This window comes from Carassius auratus, chromosome 10 (genome assembly GCF_003368295.1).
Source record: "Carassius auratus strain Wakin chromosome 10, ASM336829v1, whole genome shotgun sequence".
Taxonomy (NCBI): Eukaryota; Metazoa; Chordata; class Actinopteri; order Cypriniformes; family Cyprinidae; genus Carassius; species Carassius auratus.
In genome coordinates, this window is record NC_039252.1 from 1,146,783 (window position 1) to 1,164,545 (window position 17,763).

The 17,763-nt window shown below is 37.9% G+C and overlaps 1 protein-coding gene across 9 annotated transcripts in view; it reads right to left on the reverse strand.

Moving 5' to 3' along the window:
• Positions 1 to 285: 285 nt before the first annotated feature.
• nrg1 (neuregulin 1) overlaps positions 286 to 17,763 on the reverse strand; it is a 101,553-nt gene continuing 84,075 nt past the window's right edge. For 3 of the 9 annotated variants that reach the window (XM_026273079.1, XM_026273087.1, XM_026273084.1), the window contains 8 exons: positions 13,172 to 13,310; positions 8,857 to 8,915; positions 6,631 to 6,654; positions 5,088 to 5,190; positions 4,852 to 4,966; positions 4,122 to 4,255; positions 3,655 to 3,837; positions 286 to 2,300 (listed from right to left, as the gene is read on the reverse strand). In XM_026273079.1, coding sequence (XP_026128864.1) covers positions 1,697 to 2,300; positions 3,655 to 3,837; positions 4,122 to 4,255; positions 4,852 to 4,966; positions 5,088 to 5,190; positions 6,631 to 6,654; positions 8,857 to 8,915; positions 13,172 to 13,310 — 1,361 coding nt within the window. In that variant the 3' untranslated portion in view covers positions 286 to 1,696. Of the gene's footprint in view, positions 2,301 to 3,654; positions 3,838 to 4,121; positions 4,256 to 4,851; positions 4,967 to 5,087; positions 5,191 to 6,630; positions 6,655 to 8,856; positions 8,916 to 9,183; positions 9,252 to 13,171; positions 13,311 to 17,763 lie in introns of all 9 variants that reach the window. The other 6 variants (XM_026273081.1, XM_026273088.1, XM_026273086.1 and 3 more) reach the window with 4 other exon arrangements.

The following is a 17,763-nucleotide window of genomic DNA, read 5'->3' on the forward strand; positions in this document are numbered from 1 at the left end:
ACACTGATGCATTTAGATCGTACATACCTTGGTTTCAATATTTCTGCAAAACGTAATAAACCATTTCATCCAAACAGGAAATGATCAACCTTTTCTCAAAAACTAAGTTTGATGATGGAAGAAGGGATGTGAGCTATCTGTCCGCACAACTCAAGGTGGTCTGAATCATTACATAAAGGCTTGCATTAAAAGCAACATAACAAGGGCTGTTTTCAAGTGTCCTAGATGCAGTTCAGCTCATTTTAATTATATAATCAGGTTCATGGATATTTGTCATGGTGAACATTTATTGTTTCTGAATGAGAGTTTGAATAACAGAGTCTAGGCCTAAATGGCAAAACAACACACAAATATAATCGAGTGATGAGAAAAAACAAAAACAAAACAAAAACAAAAAACACCAAAATAAGGTTTTGTTGATGTACCAAAGACTGCAAATATCTCTTATTATCATTGCTATTAAAATATAGATTTATAGATGCTATATTTCAGAAGGCCCAGGTAATAAATAAATAAATTACAAATAAATAAAGAAAATAAATACAATAAAATGGGCCACATTTCATTCAAATGAAAACTTAGCGGAAAAGGCCTTCACGCACTAGAGCCGTGAGTTTTATAGTGAGCTCTAGGTTAAAAGTGTTGTTTGTGTAACCATTTCTTCTGTTTAACAAGCTGAATAGACTATTACAAGCTATTTTCAGTAAAACCCTGTGAATACATAAGTTACTGTATAATCTGGTGATGCAAACATAGCAAAATACTGTACAACAGGTGATTTGTTCTTTAAATGGTTACACATGTACACACAAACATGATGAAAAAGAACAAAGGAACACTTTGAATATAATGTAACGTTCTACATGGATAGCAAAGGACAAATGTAAAAAATAAAAATGATTGGACAAAAACCAATAAGAAATAAAAAGATATAATCAGTATCATAAAAGTGGTGCTGTAATTTTCCCACAATGCATTGCTTGAGAAGCCAATGAGCACAATCGACAAAGTGAGCCATATATTCAGTCATTCCGCAGTAATATGACAGAAAACAATCAGCTGTCTCATAGAAGTCATGTCTGCTATACATGACAACCATAATATAAAAGTTGATTAATAGCTGATTGTAATAGCTGATTTTTTTTAGCATCAACTCTTAATTTCTATAGCTTTCTAATTGTCTTGTTTTTAGTTTGCAGCAGCCACACTTCATACTTTAAATAAAAATGCATAATAATTGACATCACTTGGGTTAGTCCTGCTCGTCTCTCTTATCTGCCACAGCTCAGTTGATGAATCAGGTGTGTTAAATAAGAGAGAGTGGGTCAGAGGTCATGAGACCGTGATGCTCTTCACACTTTAATCCGATAGCAAGGATTCTGACATGGAATGCTGGTGGATTCTTTTTTTTCTCAGTTGTTGCCTTAAATACATGAATATATGGCCCAGTGTCATGATGCAGTCCTTTTTTCTTCAAACTGAAATGAAAAGGCACCATAGATTATATTTTTTCTGCCATTGAAATACTGTGACCTCAGCTACATGTGAATGGCACTTTTTTTCCCCCATGACACGAACACGTTGTACACATACATATAAAAGTCTTTGTTTCACTACATCACTAAAATAAAAGTTTTGCAGTACTTAATTGTAGAAAATAAAGGTTTAGTGGTGATTTTTTTCTTCAATGCAGCTTTCACACAGCTATAGGATCTTGGTTGGCCATGACGGCCGTCAATCTGCTCTGCAGGTCGTGTTTCGGCGAGAGGAGCAGTGCGGGGTTAGTTCTGCTGCCCTCCAGCCCGTCCAGAACAACTGATCCAGCGGCCAGAGGGGTCTGTAAGCCCAGAAATGGCGTGTACTCTCCCACCCGCTCGTCCTCAGTCTCGCTCTCCGAGCTGCTGCTCTCTGAGTTACTCTTGCTGAGCGGCTCCAGCGCCGTCTGAGTTCTTGAGCTGTTCGGGGCGGACGCTGCGGCTGTGCTTTGGTGCTGCTGTGAACTCTCCTCCTGCTCTGCGGTGTGCGGAGGGCTGGCCAGCTCCAGGCCGTGATTGTAGTGAGCCGAGTTGCGGAGATTATGGCCTGACTGATTCAAACCGGATTTGTCACGCAGGATCGGAGGGGTCCGGAACAGCAGGGGGCGCTCCTCCTCCCCTGAGGGACTCGCTGCCATGGATGGGACAGAGGTCGCCAGGCTGGACAGAGGAGCCGACATCTCGGAGGGAGGCGAGGAGGGCGTCACCGGAGAGAGGAGCCCCACGGGGGACAGACGGCTGGGTGAGGTCATGGACGAAACACACCTAGTGGAAGAAACACAGACTCACTTTACTGTGTCTATCATCAGTGTAGGGACGGTTACTGTGGAAATGTAATAGGTTATAGATTACAAGTTACCATGTTTAAAATGTAATATGTATTTCAATTACTTTATTAAAGCAATGTAACTGATTACAGTTTAATAACTCTTCTAAATTTAGAACAAATGTTTTCAACTGTTAATTTGATTTTAGCAGCCGTACATTAGCACTCAACACTGATTACTTTCAGGTTTTATAAATCCTCCATCACTTAAATTAACATGTAATCTCAAAAAATAAAGCATACTGTTCTCTGTGTCCCGCTGTCTTTTGTGCATTAAACATAGCTAATTCAACTCTAAACTTGTTAGTAGAGACTGAAATGGAAATATTTGTGTCAGATAAAAAATGTTCAGTTGTTTAAAGAAGGTCAGGCTATGAGCAAATGATGTGGACGCCATTGGACTGTGTCACATGCTCTGTCTGTAAGCTGGAGCATAATGTGGACAGGTTAAGTTTACTTTATTTTCTGAATGAGTGATGTACTGATATAACTGAGGGGGCCAGCTTTACAAGTTTTTATATATTTTTCATTTTTATTTATTAGCTTAATCGAATCATCTGAATGAGCTGTTTCACAAAAATAATTTAGACTTACCAGTGAAACATGAGGGAGAGAACATTTCAGCAGAATTGAATCACTACCTCTGTTCACATGGCAGTAAAGCTGCATGCATAATGTAATGTGAAAAAAGTCACTTTGTCACACTGCACCACTTGTTAGAATGAGAAAAAAACTGGGAAACTATGTTTAATACACCAAAATATAGTTAAGTTAGATGTGTTGCTTCTTTTTCTGACTGGAATCCAATCCATGTTGGATTTAGGGAAGTTCTGTCATGAAACTGTAGATGGCGCAGTCCAATAGGTCAAACTCAATCTAACAAAATGACATAATGAACCAGCTGACTGGTTTTCTATCAGCAGCCAAGAGCTTGCTGCTCAACATTCAAATATATGACTCGTGTTTGCTCTAGCTTCAGAAACCCTTCTCCTTCCCCAGCTCCACCTGTATAAGATCTGCAGTATTGATCATGTATGCTTTAAGGGGGTTATTAATATATGTGCAGTATCAGTATTTCTTCCATGCTCACAGCAGCATGTTGTGGATGTGTTGGCAGTATCACATTGTTACTTGCTCTGCCGCAGGAGGGTAGCAGATCTATTCTGTCGAGACCAAACACATGCACTTACCATGGTAAACCCTCCGAGAGTTGTCATGACAGAACTCTGCTCATTATGAAAGACAGGACATGTTCCCAATCCTCAGTGAGGAGTGTCATGCAGTGAGCAGTACCTCTCTCTGTAGGGGGAGTCTCTGCAGGAGCTCTTCAGGTGATCATTGAGCTGATGGACTCCTCCGGTCGCATTCAGACGCCCCCTGTAACCGGGCGTCCCGTGCCGGCAGTTCTCCACCGATGATTTGACCAGGACTGCGTGACTGTCAGAAACCACGCTCTCTGCTTTCCCATTACTCCAGCTGTGAGAAGACAAAGGCAAAGTCATGTGCTGTTCTTTCACCATGATTCTTCATCTACAAACTTCATCACAGCGACTGTCCCTTAGTTTCAGACATATTTGACCACTTTCTCCGAAGACATTTCAGTGGTTTCAAAGACTTCTCATGGATCTTACTTCAGTTGCTATACAATATAATGCTATAACAATGCTATACAAACACATAGGACATGGTTTGAGTGCCATGTGATTTATTCAGCTAGTAATTTTGTGTGTATGCTTTTGTGTTGAGGGTTTGTACTGTACCACTGGCTGGAGGACTGAGAGACAGCAGTGGACGCATGTGTTGATGAAGCAAACTCGTTTGTAGAGAGAGATGTTTCCAATTCTTTCTCCATCACGTGCACATGAGGAGGAACGGTATTTTTCGGCATGTAACGCTGAAATCAGACAAAAGTCGATTGTTGTATCACTGTTTTTCTTTAAGCAAGTTATACACTTTACCACTTTACCTGTTTTTTTTTTTTTACATAATTAATTGTTTTTTTTTTATGTATGCAGAAGCTGAGAGAAAACCAGTATAAACTAAAAGGAATGTGTATGTTTTAAAATATAAAGGAAAAAATTAAGGCAAGAACTAATACAAAAACACAGGTCTGTGAAATAATTGTGATTGTGTCCAATCTAAGAAAATTAATTAGTAACAAGGTGATAAATAAATGTATGTAATAAACTACTAAAAAACAATATCTGAAATATGTATTTTTGTAATTATGTATGTACATTTTGGGAAATGTCTTATGTCACTGTTTTGTTCATCTTGAATTATCAAATCAAGTGAAAAACTGACGCTCGTCTGATAAATATGTATAAAGGGTAGGCTTTTTCAGTTATTATATATTTTTATAAATTGAAGTTGAAGATTTTAGGTGATTGTTTCAATCCTTATTGACCACTAATCTTAACTTTTCTCTTTAATGTTTTCTCTTTAAGTGTAGTGTACAGGATTAGAAGTGTTTCCGGTAACGGTACTCACATTGACCAGCTGCAGGTTTTCGGGAGGAGGGTGAGGGTGCTGTGGGCCTTTGGCCGCAGCGTTTCGCTCTCGTAAACTCTGCCGCATACGATCATGCAGCTTTTTCCTCTGTTTCCTACATGTGCAAAACACAACCAGCTTTAAGACCGCAGGAGATCGCATTCAATGACTATCAATAATTTTAGTTTTTGAGTGAAACATTAGTACAAACTTAGACTTCTCAAAAAGGGAATTACTTTGTCTTGCAGTAAGCCACCACACACATGATGCCAACAACTAGAAGAGCGATGCAGATGCCTGTTATAGTCAAAACGCGTTTCTGATAGAGCTCCTCAGCTTCTGGAAGAGAGCACAGACTGCTTTTGAAGCTTCCAGGTGAAACACACACACACACATCTCAGTCACATTCTTACTTGGAAATGTTTTTAATGGTGTCTATGTCTAACAGATTTCCAAGTAAGAACACACGTATGTTTCCAGTGATGCTGGAGTGTGTCATTAGACAGGGTTTAGTGCTACTAGGACACACAGATTGATCTCAGGATGATGGGAGGACACAACGGGACGTATTAATTCAAAGTCAGAATCATCATCTCATCACGATTACATGAAATGCAAACTCAGCAGAACCCGAGGCCCCTGGGATGTCTTCAACACTCAGTCATGCATTTCACTCAAGGTTTAATCACAACACTGACAGACTGAATTTATCCAAGCCTTCAGCAAGTTTTCTTCTTTTTTCATATTGTTCATTTGTTAGTCTGTTTAGATTTGTATTTTCGTGAACGTTCAGTAAATATGAATGCTAAAGGCTTTAATAAAACGTCATGAACTGGTAGTGGTGCAAACTCACAGAAATGCTGAAAAGACCCTGTGGAAATGTTTGACAGAATGTAGCTCTAACCCTAATTGAACACAACTCATTTGAACACATTTCAAAGAGCATTTGATTGGACAAAAAACTGTATACACCACTGAGTGCAATATGGTATCATCAATATCTTTTAGCCATTTTCTCTGCAAAAAATTATTTTGACTTCACAGGGTCTTTATGGGACAGGATACAGTAGGTTCCTGTCACAACAAACATTATTGAGGCCTGTGAGCAAACACTACCACCCATCTGATTTAGATCTTCGATCTCTAAGTATAGCATATTCCTGATGCACACAACAAAATGGCAATCACTACAAACAGACATTGATAAAACACTGAGGAAGAAACAGGAGAAAACCAATGGGAGGAAACAAGGAAGAAAGTGAAGAATGGAGCAATGTCATGCTGAAGATAGAGGGATGCATGAATGAAGGTAAAGCAAAGCTGAAGGGATCTAAACACAGCATAACTACTGCACTTCTGCACAGCTCAACTGTGTGTGAATTATTTTATCTGCCTCTGCGTGTGTGTGTGTGTGTGTGTGTGTGTGTGTGTGTGAGAGAGAGCCTTACATATCTGCTTTGAATAGGAGATATCAGAGGCCTTCATGAATAATTAACATCATCCTTCCTAACATACAGTCTAATGTCCTCTGGCACAACACATGCTTTGAAGAGGCTATCCGCTTTCTTGCCTAAAACATTAGAAACATGGCTCTGAGCAGCCATCTGAAGCCAAGTGCATTAATATAATAAAGAATAACAATGATTTCAATCTCCAATCATCTTGTTATGGCTGTCTGATCCCTTCATGAGCAAAAGGATACCAGCTGAAGTTGAAGGAAACAGGCTCAAGCTTCTAGACCTACGATTCTGCAAACTAGGAGGAAAGAACGATTCATACCCATAAATTCAATCCCAAGATGTTCTGCCAAGGCAGACAAGGTGATGAAAAGAAAGCAAAACACAAACAGAAAACAGTTGAGCGGTGATGTCAACTCTGACTGACTGCACACAAACACCAGCTCGAACCATCTCCGCATGTACAGTACAGCATGGTACATCACACAGACACACACAACATTGGAAAAGAAATCATTCAAACCTATTCCGTTTGACTTTAAACCCACCATGAATATGCATCTTTAATGCTTTAAGAGTTCATTAAGAGATACATGGATGGTTTGTCACACATATATAGTGATGTGCATCTCTATATACAGACACTTATGGTTGGTTGTCATCATGACACAAGGACATGCACATGCAGATGTCACTGCGATCACATCATTATAAAGACTGACCCTCCACATTTCACACGGACAAAGTCAGACGTGGTTATTGATGTCATTACGCCAGCACTTGTTTCAGATTAACATGCTGTTAAACACATGCACATCTCGGTCACCTAAACTATCTGTAATGTCCAGAAGAAAACCTGCTTCTGCCAGTCTGAAACCTGAGCCAGTCAAAGTTTGAAAGCAATAATGCTAGAAAATTGATTCTGCTGCACATTGAGAACAGCTTCCAGAAATATTATCTGAAATAAAAAAATGAGGTTCTCAGAAATGCATATACAGATTTCTGATCAAATGACAAAAAATAATGTCATTCTTAGCCATAAACACAGAATGCATAAAAATGGAGTGATTGCAATCACAAAAATGACCAATTTTAATATAATTTAAAATAACCCTTGCTTATCAATTGTTTGACTGGAATGCTGAGCTAATAATGAAGTGTTGTTAAAGCGCTGATGATTTATCCTGATAGCACACATCTTTCCTGCATGGCATTGATCAGTGTTCAATCCTCTCTGGACACTGAGCCAGAGCATCTCTACTGATGGAGGTCATGCTAGGAAGGACACATTAGCAAACACTATTAAAAGCTGAGAAAAGGTTGCCTGAAGACCTCCAGTAAATTTATTTTTTTTTAGCACTTCAGATAAATCGATGGAGATGCTCCATAATACCTCCCTAAAAGTCCTATTTGAAGTCTCTTTTACGACAGTGTTCATGTTGTACTGACGGGTCTCAGCCGAGGTCCTTCTGATCGGCTTCAGAGACTCTGAAGTGTGTGCTTTCATAGATTCAGTTAAAGAAATGATGGTTTTACTGTGCTAGGCCAATCTAACAGGGTCATTCTCTAGCTGGAGCAGGGCACTAAACGTATACTATTTTATACATTTGATTATTCAGTTATTATTATTATTATTTTTTACAAATATCTTTTGAAAAAGAAATGTCATTCTGGATTATCAGGACAGATTATTAATATTGTTGTTATTATTAATAATATTATATTTAATAAAATATGGGAATTCTAAACCAGTGTCATTTTAAGTTTTATTTATATACTATTTTTGTTTTTAATAATATAGTTTAATAGTTCGTTTTTTTTTTCCATTTTAGTTTAAGTTTGGTAATAATTTATGTGCAGTTGATATTTTTAATTATGAAAATATTTCTATTAAGCTTTAATTTATTTTAATTACAGATTTAGTTAGAGTTAAACTTATTTCAGCTATTGCAGCTTCTAATGCAATATTCCTAATTTCCATTTAAGTTTCTTTACATTTATGTTTTTCATCCAATATTTCTACAGTATTTCATTTTATTTAATGTAATAGTTTTCATTTTTAGTAAACAGTAACAACACTGTTCCAAAAGAAACATTTTTCAAGAGTTCAGCAGTATTTTTTTAAAGAAAAAAGACTAAATGTTCAGTGTTTAGACTGAGGACGCTTAGTCATTTTCCAGGACGTAATTATTTGACTAGCTCAAAAAAACATGTTGATGAGCTGAGAGTAAAGTCGAGAGCCAGTCGCTGTGATTTTGTCTGTTCCTGTTTAAGTCTAAGATGAGGTGAAGCAGAGGAACCTCTAATAACTAACATGTCAGCCCTGTCTAACCATTATCAGCTAACTAGCATCCAACAGAACAAAACTTGATTAATAAACACTGAACATGCACAGAGAAGTAATGGGAAACATAAACAGAATTCCAAAAATAACTAGATCTGATCTGACTAGCCCCGTCCATCGAGAACATAAAACAAAGCAACAGGAGGAAGCCCTGACTGAGCATGCTCCAACTCAAGCACAGACAGGAAGAGGAAATAGACGTACTGTAGAAGCTGGCCATTACGTAGTTTTGGCAGCGATCACCAGTAAACTCACTGGGGCACCTGAGAGGGAAAGACAGAAGTCACAGAGAGAAAAGAGAGGAAGACAGGAAGTGAGTTTGACACCCAGAAGTCCCCCACACACACGCGTTTCTCCGGTGTTGCCCCGCTAAACGTCCCGCAAACGTCTCCGACTCCAAGAGCCAATCACCAGTCAGACGTGACAGAGAGAATGCTTTGTGAACGGCGGAGGAGGCGAGGAAAACAGCGTGGAAACAGCGGCGATGGCGTGTGTGTTTGGGGGTGAAGGGGATGTTCTGACTGCACATACGTTTGGGGTCTATGACTCTCACAGGGTCTGTGGTTTGACAGCGTTTCCCTGTGTATCCTGGAAGGCACCTGGGTAAGAAAGAGGATGAACACAGCACAACACAACATTACACAACACCATACAAACACTCTCACAGGCGACGGGTGGGACAGGTCCCCATCACTTTCTGAGAGCCGTCGAAAAAATTATAACATGCAGATGGCTTGGAGCGCAAAGTAAAATCTTCCCCAATCCACCTTCAGTCGTTCTGTATAATTGAATTCATTGATGTTACACTAAATATATTTGCACCTTTCAGACTGGCCGGATCTATTCACCTTTTTCCTGATGAGCCTACTGCGATTTAAGTTACGGGAGACACTTAAAAAGACTGCAAAAAATAATTTCTGATCATAAATAATCATTATCTGTCATTTTGACTTTTCATTCATTTTCTGTTTTCAGAAGTCAGGATAATAATCTTACATTTGGTAATATTAATGTGACGTCATATAACAACAATATTGATAGAGTAGCTCTTTTCAGCCCACTGTACTATTTTCATGTTTCCTTTGTATTCCGCTGTAAGCAAATAAAAAAAGACCACATTTCTTGTGCATTTGTGGTCTGTTCTCCCTTATTTAATTTAAAATCCTCACGTCTCTGTGTAGGTTTGTTTTTACACGGATACCATAGAAATTAATTGTTACGAAATATAGACATTAGTTACTATAATGTTATTTAACACGCCGAAATACTGCTGTGGCTAGAACGAGGATCTTTAGGAGTTATTTGTGGTGTGTTTAAAGTCATTTAAATGCACTTTTAAAAGTCCTTTTAATGATCTATGGTTGGAGGGTGAGTAAATTAGTGTCACCTCATTGTACCCAGTTGAATATGCTTATTATTGTGTTCATAGAGCGAACCTTTTGCTGATCGTTTAAATGGAAGTTACTCCCATAATTAGCCCAAAGCGTCATGGGGACTTTTACTATGTAATAGTGATGAAGTAAACAGAATGCTTTATATTTACACATTAGGTTAAATACACCACTCTTATAAATTCAGCACACAAATGGCAAGATGTAATTATCAAGAAGTTACATTAAGAAGTAATGCAGTAATGCTTGTGCGGCTACATTAACACATGGCCATTTGACTTATCATTAATGTGAATCTCTAAAGGTCCAGGGCGATGATTGTTCCAGTCCTGACCGCTCAGCTGACCGCTGCTCTCTGATGAGACTGTGTGCGCTCAAACACACGTCTGAAAGGAGCTGAACATCTGAACCGAGAGAGTGAAGGCCTCCGTACACTTCAGATGACATCACAGATCGAACTGGTGTGATGTCATTTCAAACAAAATCAGGCCAAAATAAAGTCCATTTCAGGAGCTCGGAACAGCTTCCCAAAACAAACTTACTGGAAAAGTTTGCTCCGGCTGCTAAAAACACTTGAACTACTTTATTTGCTCATCTTCAGTGTGGAAATCTTGCCCTCAGTGGTTCATCTCGCCGTCATCATTTAGTTATTGAGAGAAAGTGTGCATACACTGCCATTCAAAAGTTTGGCATCAGTAAGATTTGTGAAGTTTTTAATGGAGTCTCTTCTGCTCATCAAAGCTGTAGTTATTTATATATATATATAAAAAACAGTAATATTGTGAAATATTATTGCATTATTTAATATTGATCTCCTGTTTCAATTTACTTTCAAATATAAATTATTTCTGGGACACAGTCTTCAGTGTCACGTGATCCATCAGAAATCATTATAGTATGTGATTTATTATTATCAGTGTTGAATCTGTTGTGCTGCTTAATATATATATATATTTTTTGGAACCTTTTTCAGGATTCTTTGAAGAATAAAAAGTTCAAAAGAACAGCATCTATTAAAAATATAAATATTTTCTAACCAATCATTATCTGTCATTTTGACTGAATATGGGCTGTACATTTTCATTCATTTTCTATTTTCTAGATAATAATCTTATAATATATATCCTGAATGCACTGTAAGTCGCTTTGGATAAAAGCGTCTGCTAAATGCATACATTTAATTTAATTTAATCAATTTAACACATCCTTGCTTAATAAAAGTATACATTCCTTTTAAAAAAGAAAGAAAAAAATGATTTGATCCCAAACTTCTAAATAGTAATGTATATTGTAACACAAAACGTCTATGTTGAATAAACACTATTCTTTTTAACATTTTATTTATCAAATAATCCTGAATATTAGAATGATTTCTGAAAGATCATGTGACACTGGAGTAATCATGCTGAAAATTCAGCTTTGATCATAGAAATAATGTATATTTTAAAGTATATTAAAAGAGAAAACTGTTATTTTATAAGCATAAGAAACCTTGAAGCCTTGATAAGCATAAGAAACTTCATAAAACAAGTATGCCCTGCATTCCCAGTACAGAGAGAGACTGCAGTGCTTACTAATGAGAACAGAGTCCTGACTTCAGCACATGGGTTTGTGCTTATTCACTCAATTGGACAGCATGAATACCCCAGAGTGTGCTGTCAGAGAGAGTCATGCACGCAAAAAACCTTCGCTAGCAGCATGCGATCTGAAATGAGGAGGCAAGTCCTCACTGCCTTTAATGCTTCAGTTTAATCTAATGTGAATTACTGTTCCAGTTATGCTTAATCTTACCACATCTTGCAGGTTAAATAAATAAATGTTGCCTTAACTTTTAAAAAACAACAACACACAATACATTTTTTATTTGTATTATTATTATATTACAAATGTTTTATTCATCAAAACTAAGAAAAGATCTCATCAGGTTTCTTAAGCATTAAACATGATTTATTCCAAAATAGTAACTTTAAGAACACAATAACCTTCAGAACTGCATGTGTGCTGCACTTGGAATATAATTCTCTTTTACCAGACGGTTAATAAAGAACAAAATATTGAATCATGTTGTACCTACATTTTCAAGTTGACTAGTCAAAATCCCTCAAAATCGAGAATCAGTCAAACGTTCTGAATAAATCAAGATTTCTCTTTTTTGTATTGTTGCCCAGCCTTATTCAGAACAATCAATTAAAACAGAGGTAGGATTAATTGCATGAACAGTGTTAAAGGCCAAGTATTGCCTCCTCTCACATGACTTTTCCCCATTTAATTTTATCCAACTCAGGATCATTCAAAAATACGTGCTTCTAAATACATTTTTTTGCAACACCATTATTACGTACCTTACTAAATGTTTAGCGGCAGTTTTAAAATGAAGCAACCATAGAGTGGCACTAAAATGTGGGTTAAATTCATGACCCTGGTCCTCTAAACCTTCCATACAGTGTTAAAAAATGCAAAAGTTGATGCAGCCATGCTATATGCGGATTTGAGCTGTATTATTTCTTCATCGCTGAAGTGCATCACCATATCATGTGAGCAACCGAGCAAACCAACTGAATTAGAAAACTCATGCATATGAAGCTGTATATGTGATAAAAACATTTAAAAATATCAGTTTTTAAATCTCGCTGCACTTAAATTCATATTCCCAAAGTAAGGGAATGAAATTTAGGAGTTATAATTTGAAACGGTGGACCTACAAATCATATTTGTTGTGAAAAGGAATAAAAATGATGGGAGTTTTACTGCCTCTAGTGTTCATTTCAACTGGTAACTGCAGCGATGCATGTGTATAGGTACGTTTTTTGAGTTTTGCAGAAATGTAGGAAGAGGCACGTATTTCCAATGAGCCTATGTCGCAATTCCCACCCACCAAACCATTTAGGTTATGCTTTTTCCGTTAAAACCCAATGTGCTCAGAGGAAGCAAGAGAGACTGTAAAAGTGATATACAGTATTGGCGTTGTGTTACGTTGTACTGTGGATATTTTCTCATTTAATTATTTGAGAAGGCATTACCTCTCTCTCACCCATGCCTAAGAATGAAACCTCAACTAACATGACATGAGAAACCCCCGTTCCCGGTGGAGCCGGCAGACCGAATCTCAGTGTTAAACAGGTGTGTACCTGCAGAGGTGTTTGATGTTGCCGGGTGGGACCTCCAGACTGTAGCACTCGCCTCCGTTCACGCAGAAGTTCCTCTCGCTCTCGCTGCAGCGCGTCACATGACTCGAGGTCTTGGCTGAGGGAGTGGTGCTGGTGGCCGCTGCACAGATCAACACAACACATGAGTGCACTGAGGAAGGAACCGTTTCACTGCCGAAAATCAACGATGAGGTGCAGCGAGTTATGTTAGGGCTTCAATGCACAGCATAATTACTTTAATGCTTCTGTGTCAGTGCAACTAAGCGAATGAAGAGACTGCAAGCCCACGTATACATAAAACCTTCTTTCTCTGTAATAGGAAGTTAGTTTATGCAATGTTAAGGCTAAAGTGTGCCCACATGAAAGATGTTTCTTACATGTTATTTGCAATGCAGAAAGACATTCTGTGCACAGCAAGTTATGTTAAAGCTTTAATGCACAGCATGATTAGTTAAGAGCTGCACTAATCTAAGATCAAGAGTCTGAGCTGTATTATCATGATATTCACAGTATATGGGTTTCTGATTCAAATGACCTTCACAAAATATCTGCTAAATATAAGACGAGTTGGAGAAGGCCATCAATGAACATCAGGCTGTTGCGACTGAAATACATGCAAACATAAAACATATCTCTCAATCAAATAACTACCTCATTGCACTTCATTGCAAATATAGCCATTAGCACTATCATACAAAGCCATGATTTAGTTTCAAGCATGTGACAGTTTCAAATGAAAAAGCTCAGGCAATCACAGAAAACTGACTCCAATTCTAGAAATCTGAACAGCATCAAATAATATCACTCCGTACCTGTAACATTTGGATAGTATCTGGATATGTGAAAGCGCATCACTCCTGTGTGTCGATGACCAGTGGGATGACAAAGTGTTTCCCTGAGCACTATGGATATACTGCCCTTCTCTGAGCTTCCTCCAGCCACAGCGGTCTGCAAAGTCCCTGCTCATCAACACCTCTACACCAGCTCACCGCACACGTCACATCTGGGATTGTGTCTCTAATGCATCATCAATGCAGCACTGAATAATCAAAGTCATCACAACCTGCACTGAATCTGTACTTATAGCCCACTTCTAATCTTTTTAAAAACGTACTTTTAGATAATATTTGAAATTAAAGGTTGCTTAAGTGTGTAGAGTTACTTAATGTAAATTATTTAATCTGTGCACATTTTTTTATACAATGGCCTTCAAAATTTGGGATCAGTAAGATTTTTTAATATTTAAAAAAAATACGTTTATTCTGCTAATCAAAGCTGCATTTAATTTAATAAAAAATTGAGAAAAAGAGTAATATTGTGAAATATTATTGTAAAATCATGTGACACTGAAGACTGCAGTAATGATGCTGAAAATTCAGCGCTGCGCCACAGAAATAAATGATATTTTGAAGTATATTATAAGACAAAACAGGTATTTTAAATTGCAATAATATTTCACAATATTATTTTTTTTCTGTATTTTTATCACATAAATGCAGCCTTGATGAGCATAACAAACTTCTTTAAAAACAATACAAATCTTACTGATCCCAAACTTTTGAATGGCAGTGTATATATAATTCATATATTCCTTGTAATCTTTTGTCAAAGTAACTTTCCCTCTCCTCTGAACAACATCTGTTCTCTGATGACGCCTGTCACTCACATCACAAAATCAAGTACCTTGTTTTCTTCTGTGGGAAGCCATCAAGATTAACTAAAGGGTAAACATTATAATTAAGCTTTATTTGGAGTACTACTTGCTCACAATGCACATTTCTTAAGCCTAAAATGTGTTTTAATGTCACTATTTACAAAGATTTTATGGTCTTTGAATAATATCAGACTCTAAATGCAAGATTTTTTACATTACATTTACATTTAAAGTGACGTGACATATGGCCAAGTATGGCGACCCATACTCAGAATTGGTGCTCTGCATTTAACCCATCCAAAGTGCACACACACAGCGTGAACACACAGAAACATGTGTGTGTTTGAGCATGTTTATGTGGTTTATGAGGACACAAATTTGTATAATGATTACAATGATGGTATTACAATGAGGAGGTGATTTAGGAGGACATTTTCAGTGTCCCCGTAATTCAAAAGGCTTATAAATAATTCAGAAAGAGTTTTTTTTTTTATTCCAAAAAAGCACAAAGTTTCCTGTGAGGGTTAGGGTTAGGTGTAGGGCCATAGAAAATACAGTTTGTATAGTATAAACACACACACACACACACACCTGCAATCCTTCTGGATCTGTCACTATTACTAGGAAGCGACTGATGACAACCCAACCGTGAATTCCTCCGATTCCCTGCATGACTGACTAAGAAACCTCCTGAACTTACTTCATGACTTCACATACTAATGACTCTATTTTCTACTTTTAGGACCAAACTGATTCCACTAGGAAATGTCCATAGTCTTCTCTAACCAGCTCTGACATCAGGTTACTCTCATTTACGGGCCGGAAAGCATGGCCCCATCCGGCCGTCCTGACTTCCCCTCTGCTCTGTCACACAGCACATCAACCGCTGACGGCTGAGGATATTCGGAGGCTGCTGGTATGAAGATGAGCAGATTAGAATAAATCCTGACGGATAATCGAGTTAGTTTCGTAGGTCACAGACCCCATCAGGTGACCACTGAAGCAGGAGACATTCTGCCTTTGAGCTCCATGTAATTCAATCTTTACCATCCGAACTGCTGATGTTTGAGACAACCAGCGCTGCATGAATAATTGACAGCGTAACAGATTGCTTTTGTCCCGTTAATCTAATTGCCGTTTTTCACTCCCATTAAACCTGCAGCATTAGTGATCAGGCACATTTTATCATCAGTCACATCGCAACAACGTTCTCTGTTTTCTGAGGACGGGAAAGTGACGAGCATTTGCATATGACTGACCATCAGCACATGAAAGAAAACTGCAAATCAAAAGACTGTAAGCAGAATGACACGATTTTAAATAGACACTATTCATGCAATATTGGCATTTTGGCATCGTGCGCTCACAGTGATGGGCACCTCTGTAAAGTGGAACCATCAGCAAAACAACAGGAGTGCATTTGAGCCCTTTCAAGGTGAGAGACATGAGCCGAATCATTCACCTCACGTCTGAGCACATCTCAATGCAGCCCGAGTCTGGCGGCTAACAGAGAAGATGCTACAAATACACATGAGTGATGGCCAAAGGAGAGGAGGGACAAGTGGATTGCTGTGTGACCTTCAGACTTGTTCTCAAGTCTTTTGACATGTTAATGAACTGACCTGCTCATACAGAAGGAAAGAACCAGGATTATTCCCAAGGTTTAGTCAAGTGCGTACTGTAGAAGTGGAGGCTGAAATGGAGTGGACATATAACTTGACTTTCCATCAAGTTTTTAGTTTAAAACTAAAATCAATATTAAAAGTCAAGTCGATCTTTTATTGATATAGCACTTTAGATGGTACAGATGACTGCAAAGCAGCGTTACAGGAATAAACAAGAAAGTATTCATTTAAAGCAGCTCTAAAAAGTCGGAAAAAAGCTTAAATACTAATAATAATCTAGCAAAAAATAAACTATCCAAAAAATAATAAAAGGAAAAAAGCAAATAACAACACTAAAATGCAAGCTATTATAATAGTATATAAATATACAGTGTATAAAATATATAAAACACTAAAATAATGTAGCATAGCAGTGCAGTTATAGAACATGAAATTAATTCAATAATAACTTGAGTTAAGCATCAGAGTCTAGCAGTCCCAATTAAATAACTAAAAATAAGCAAGTAATAAAATCAGTGAACATTTTAAACTGTATTGTAAAAAGGACCATTTTTAAAAACCTTTTTACCTTTTCACTTCCGCTAGTTCAAGGGTCCTGCATTTGAAAATACTAATGTTTCATGTGCTTTTAATTATTATGTGCTGCTAACAGCGGCATGTGTAATAACACACTGGTCAGAAAAATGTCATGCCAACTACCCGAAGGCAAAGTTTGCAGGTTCAGTGCCATGTAGTGGAGTCACTGAGTGAGAGAATACCTGCAAGACGCAGTGAGTCTCAAAATAAATGCTCCCTAAAAATAGCAGTGCAGCGCATCCACTGCAATGCAGCAGCGCTCCGGGTCTCGTTCTCTGCGTGAGCACTTTGAGGGGCACTGCTGGATCGATTCGGTTCCATTTCATTTGCTGGTGGAAAGAAACCAAAGACGCTGGCTCTGCATCATGCTGCAGTGCAAACGTGCCTCCTCTACAATACAAGCACTTTCCTGTGTCCTTTAAATAAGAAAAACCCATCTGAGCATAGGTTTATTGAAGTATATTTGGTTCTTTCAGATGGGTTTTAATCCAATATGTGAAAACACAGTGTTCCTGATGTTCTGAGAAGCTAACAGACTGATGAATCATACTGCAGGTTTATGGGTGACTCAGTGAGTGCTGTGTGTCCGACTGTCTTTCCTCTTTAAAAGTGATGTGATACAACGCCTGCTATGTACTGTACTCTGTACTGCTATTCACTTCAAGTCCTAGAATCAGGTCACTAGATCACGTGCCACACAACATGTTAGCAGAAGACAT